Below are 6,000 nucleotides of genomic sequence, written 5' to 3'. Positions count from 1 at the left end.
CTCCATTATTTCAACAATATTTGGCGACTTTGTTCGGTTTTGGCGTCATTTTTGGCAATAATTGGCGATGTCCCGTACTTTCCCGTATTTTGAATCCCAATGTCCCGTATTTCTCTTGAGGAAATATGGTCAGCCTACTCGTAATGTAATTTCTGAGTTGGGAAGATAATTTTAATCGTTGATTTGAACAATGAAAGTCAAGTTGGATTCGTCAAAAATACGTGAAAAACCGGGAAATTTTTGCAAAAAAGTCGGGGCAGCGAGAACAACTTTAGAGGAGAATATATTTCTTCTCAGTAAGAACAACAGAAAAAACCGGGACTCTCCCGGAAAATTCGGGACGTATAGTCATTCGTGTCTAACACATACTTTTAGCGATAGGTGACTGCGATGATGATAGTCACAGAGATAGCAAGTCGAAGTGATCAGATGACGTCCGCATTGACTGGTTTGACGTCCATCCAATAGCAGCGCGATTTGTTTAGGATTAACCTTATGCATTCTTGGAACATAAATAGAAACTTGAGCTCGAATTCCGCAATTCCTTAATATCATTTGAGAATATTAGAAGTTCATGCAGTTCAAGGTGAGTGAGTTGCTATCAGTATTATATCATAATTGGTTCATAAATTTAACCATGTTTTTGAGCGCAATTTTAATCATTATGTCCCAGCTGACATTCAAACATTTATCCAATGCATAAATTATCTGGTACAGAGTAAATTTATTTTTGCTTGTGAAAATATAGTAATATCTCGAAATTAAATTTTAAAATCTCATTTCAAATAAAATTAATAGAATATTAATTGCCTTTGCTTATATCTCAATTGTTCATATAAGTATTCCTTTGAATATAAGCCCTAAAAAAATTTTGGTCTTTTTGTTAAAACTTGAAATCTTGAGACTATTTTCCAAATAAGTGTCTCACCTTGGAAAATTTTCCTCTGATGCTTTTGAAAATGCTGAAATCTTCAAAGATTTTTTTGGTTCTGTTTTTCGTAACTCTAATAGTATATGTGTTAATTATGTCAATGATTATATGATTTTGCAGACAACTTTTTCAGCCCTATTACTGAGAATGATGTACTTCTTTCCATTTAGAACTCAAGGGTCATAAAGGCCATGGTGATTATATATTAACTTTTTGGGTGAAAGGCTGTGGCCCCTATTTGGGGGCTACTCCACTTACTACTATCTTCAATCTTTCAATTAATTCGGGTCTCTTTCCTTCACTTTGGAAAACCTGTACCGTTACACCCAGGGCTGCAACTAGGGGGAGCAGGCGGATGTAGTACCCTGGGCGCTGGATCTGGGGAGGCACAAATTTTATTCTGAAACCTCTCCTTCAACATTACAAGAGGGTGTTAAAATGTGCGCTTGGCCCAGGTGACCAAGCATGTAGTTGCAGCCCTGGTTACACCTATTTTTAAAAAGGCAATGCTGATTTATTGAATTATAAGCCTATAATTAAAACGATTGCCCTTTTACAAAGTATTTGAACTTGTTGTTCATATGAGAATGTATACCCATGTTTAATCCCAGATCTCTGCACTTCAGCAGGGTTTCGCCTAAACGATCTGCTAGTACGAATTTTGTGGCAATATCGCAGGCTATTGACAAAAACCAACAACTGGATGCTGATTTTTCCAGTGTTTGATAGCGTTAACCATACTATCCTTCTTTCAAAAATTAATGCTTGGGGGGGGGGGGGGTTTCGGGTCACTTTGCTAACTGGACCTCATAGGTCGATACCAACAAGTAAGTTTTAATGGCACTAAATCTTCCTAATATCCTTGTCTTACTGGTGTTCCTCAGGGGTCCATTTTGGGCCTATTGCTTTTTATATTATTCATCAATGTGTGATTTGGAAAATTGCATTAATTCTAATTGTTTGATATATGCTGATGATGTCAAAATCTTCCAAGTCATAAATAGTACAGAAGAAGAGCTGAGATGCTGCAAAATTCCATTGAACTACTCAGTTTATTGTGTAAAAGTCACTAATAAGTTAAAACTAAATTGTCCCAAGTACAAATATATGTTTTTCAGTAAGAAGCCCTATCCTGCATAATTACAATATTGATGGTCAAACGCTTGAGGGAGTAGAGTACATGAAGGACCTAGGTGTCACTTTTCATAGGACTTTTAATTTTGACCAGTATATTACCATGACATTGCTTTAAAAGCATCAAGAAATATTGGTTTCATAATTCGCAACAGCAAATTTTTTCAAAATGCAGAAACTTTTCTGCTTCTTCACAATTCATATGTCAGATAAATTCTTGAATATTGTGTTCCATAATCTCTGGAATCCATATTACTTGTTCGATAACATTAGGATTGAACACACACAAAATAGGCTATTGCACTTTGTTTATTTCAAGAAATTTCAAATTTTTTATATTCAAATTCCTACAGAAATACTCGAATCTACTTTTAACTATGAATCACTCTAAGTCCACCATCAGAATTCATTGATCACCTTTTTTGTGGAAAATTTTACACTTCGACTTAGATGTACCAGACATTTTAGCCCAAATCAGTTTTCACCATAATAACATTAATCTTCGAAAACGAAATCTCTTCTATGTCCCACCATATGGAACAATTGTGTTGGGAAATTCTCTCTTTTTTTTTTTTTTTTTTTTTTTTGCCTCCTCAGGTGTGGAAGTTCTCAGGTTTTTTGACATGCTTTTTTTTCCTCCTTGCATGTATGTATATATTTTTTATATTGTATTTATTTGTGGAACTTTATTATTATTATTTGTATTTTTCTTTGCCATTCTTTGTATTGCAACATGCTGTTTATGTTCTTTTTTTTTTTTCACTCCATTGTAATTGGGCATATGCCTGTTGTACAAGTTTATCAATAAATAAATAAGAGATAAATAAATAAGCAAGCAAAGTACCACAAGGAAAGAAAATTCCACTGGAAATGATCGGAATAACTGGTGCTAAGTGTATGCTGTATATATATGTCATATTAGCAGACACGTACCCTCCAAATGCTTGCAATAGACGTCCCTCCCTCTGGTTATAATGCTGAAAATGTTGAGAGAAAAAATTCTGAAAGGATATATAGCCAACTTTCAAAAAATTAAAACCTTTTTTATTTGGGCTCGCCACATTCTTAAGTGCCCACTGTAAATGATCATTATCTAGCTCATGGCTATTTTGTTTATGTCAACAATCACCCTAAATATTGCTCACATTTGATGAATATAAATGAAGTTTTTTCATAAGATTTGGAGTTTCAGTCGAAGTGAAAATGCTGAATAATTGAAGTTTTGCTTCGAATAAATTAAATATTTTAACATCAAAATGTATGGAAACCAATTGCGACTGAAGCCAAACGTAGTATAAATGTGATTATCTTATAATTAAGAGACTTATAAATGAGGTTTCACTGTACATACTCCAGCTAGCGATTAATCTTGTTATTGTTTGGTGTTTTTGCACTGAAATACCACAGAGGGGCTCCGTGAAAAATCCTGGCCTGTCATTCTAGAAAACATCCCAACCTATGGGGCCCAGTTCCATCATGTCCAGCCATGATAACTATTTATATATCTTAAGATCTATGTTGATATATAATATTTATATTTTGTAGAAGAGAAAAGCTGTTCGCAGGAGAGAGAATGGAGCAGGTGAAGGACTCAAAAAATGATATCCATAATGCATTGTATGTTATCCTCTTTGCTCAAGATGCCCAGAAAAGTATGATCGAATGGTTTGTTGATCTATTGAAAAAAAACCAAATAAGTGGTGGAGCAGAGCTGGAAGTAAAATCCTTCCAAACTGAAGAAAAGGTGCATTATAAACCTACATGCATTTGATTTCTTGAAACTAAAACATTAATCATTTTTTTGTGTTTAATTCAAAATTTTTTTACACAAACATTAAAAATATATATATGCAGTAAAAATTTTACATAATAATGATGCCCTCTCTATATCTACACTGCTGGCCACCGTAAATGCAACACCCTGAAGGAAGCATGCAAATAATATGAAATTTACAACATGCATTAGCGGAGGTGAGATATGCAAATGATTAGAATTTCAGCGCAGACGCACATCACGCGCGCCTGTGGCGCCACTTCAAAGCGCTATTTAAGGCTTGGAGATTTGGACGATTTGAAGTATGGCAATTGTGGTTTTTTCAAAAAAACGATCAATTATGCCTCGTAGAAAACCGCGATCATCTTTTGATCAAGTATCCGAGTTCGACAGAGGGAGGATAGTGGCCTACCGAGATTGTGGATTATCTTTCAGGGAAATCGGTAGTCGTGTTGGACGAAACCAAACAACTGTAATGCGGATATGTGATCGTTGGATGCAGGAGGGTACGACAGACCGACGTGTTCGATCGCATCCACCTCAGTGCACCACTTCATGTGATGACAGGCGTATTGTGCGTATGGCAGTGACGGATCGCTCAGCCACATCACGAACCATAGCACAGCACATTCAGTCTGTACCGCATCATCCAGTGTCTGCGCGTACCATTCGACGCCGTTTACAGCAGAGTGGTCTGTCCGCAAGACGTCCATTGCTTCGTCTACCCTTGACGCAGAACCACAGACGTCTCTGCCGCCAATGGTGCGATGAAAGAAGGATGTGGACGGCACAATGGAATGAAATTGTCTTTACTGACGAGTCACGCTTCTGTCTGCAACACCACGATGGTCGGATTCGAGTCTGGAGACACCGTGGAGAGAGGATTCTGAACAGCTGCATTATGCACCGCCACACTGGTCCTGCACCGGCTATTATGGTATGGGGCGGTATTGAATATCACTCTCGCACTCCTCTAGTATGCATTGCCGGTACTTTAAAAAGCCAGCGCTACATCTCCGAGGTGTTGGAGCCAGTTGTCCTTCCTTACCTTCAGGGCTTGCCCACAGCCATATTTCAACAGGATAATGCGTGACCACACGTGGCACGCATTGTCCAAAGGTTCTTCGTCAATCGCCAGATTGAATTGCTTCCCTGGCCAGCTCACTCTCCGGAACTTTCGCCGATAGAAAACATGTGGTCCATGGTTGCTCAACGATTGACCCAGATTACATCCCCAGCTGCCACACCAGATCAACTTTGGCAACGCGTGGAAGCTGCTTGGTCTGCTGTACCCCAAGAACATATCCAAAGTCTCTTTGAATCAATGCCGAGGCGTGTGGCAGTGGTGATCTCCAACAATGGCGGCTACTCTGGCTACTGATTTTGGCAGGAACCACACTTCACAGAAGTCTATGAATTTAATCATTTGATGCTTGGTCAACATGTTATCTACAAAATAAATATTGATGCGATATCTCTTGTCTTTCTTGGTGTTGCAATTTGGGTGGCCAGCAGTGTATAATCTCTTATATAACGATAATACTCTGTTGTCCCAACGCACTTTTCATAGTGTTAATACTGTGAAAACTCTACTCTGCTATAGCTTTACTATGCAGACCAAAGAGAAATATCGTTGTAGAAGGATTATCATTATATCGAGATGTTGCATTATCAACAGTTACACAGCTAAATTTTTGCTATTGTTTAAATCTTTTCAATTGCCATTGTTAGTACAGTGGAACTTGGTTAATTCAAGGTCCAAATTCAGTGGGAAAAAGTTCGAATTATCCAATTAATCTATCCTAGATCCATAAAGTAACTACAAATTGCAACTTTAGCATCAATATTCACAAGGGATAATAATTATCAATAATAAAAATTTGATCATCAGTTATGAAATTTTTCTAAATTTTAATAATTGATAACTGTGATTTTTGTGTACTTTCCAGCAGGACCACAACTAGATGCTTGGCCAGCTAGAGCAAGCATGCATTTTGGCACCCCCCTTGCAATGTTAAAGGGTGAAATTTGTGCCCCCTTGTGGTTACGTTATTCAACCTATGGATCAAGGTCTACTGTTTAAAATCTGAAAATTTTATTGTCATTTTAAGAGTAAGGAATGTATCAGAAAGCAGAGCTGTGCTGTGCAACTAGCGAGGAG

At 37.4% G+C, this 6,000-nt stretch overlaps 1 protein-coding gene across 3 annotated transcripts in view; it reads left to right on the top strand.

Moving 5' to 3' along the window:
• The first annotated feature begins 402 nt into the window (after window positions 1-402).
• Axs (Abnormal X segregation) overlaps window positions 403-6,000 on the top strand; it is a 54,057-nt gene continuing 48,459 nt past the window's right edge. The window contains exons 1-2 of one of the 3 annotated variants that reach the window (XM_089239167.1): window positions 403-586; window positions 3,611-3,809. In XM_089239167.1, the coding sequence (XP_089095293.1) occupies window positions 3,639-3,809 (171 nt within the window). In that variant the 5' untranslated portion in view covers window positions 403-586; window positions 3,611-3,638. The remainder of the gene's footprint in view (window positions 587-3,610; window positions 3,810-6,000) is intronic. The other 2 variants (XM_089239166.1, XR_016193535.1) reach the window with 2 other exon arrangements.

The sequence above is a fragment of the Pholcus phalangioides genome, unplaced genomic scaffold (genome assembly GCF_987345545.1).
Source record: "Pholcus phalangioides strain wild (caught in Gottingen) unplaced genomic scaffold, Ppha-v1.0 ptg000011l_1, whole genome shotgun sequence".
In the NCBI taxonomy this organism is placed as follows: Eukaryota; Metazoa; Arthropoda; class Arachnida; order Araneae; family Pholcidae; genus Pholcus; species Pholcus phalangioides.
Note: the sequence above shows the minus strand (reverse complement) of the source record. Positions and strands in the feature narration are given on the sequence as shown.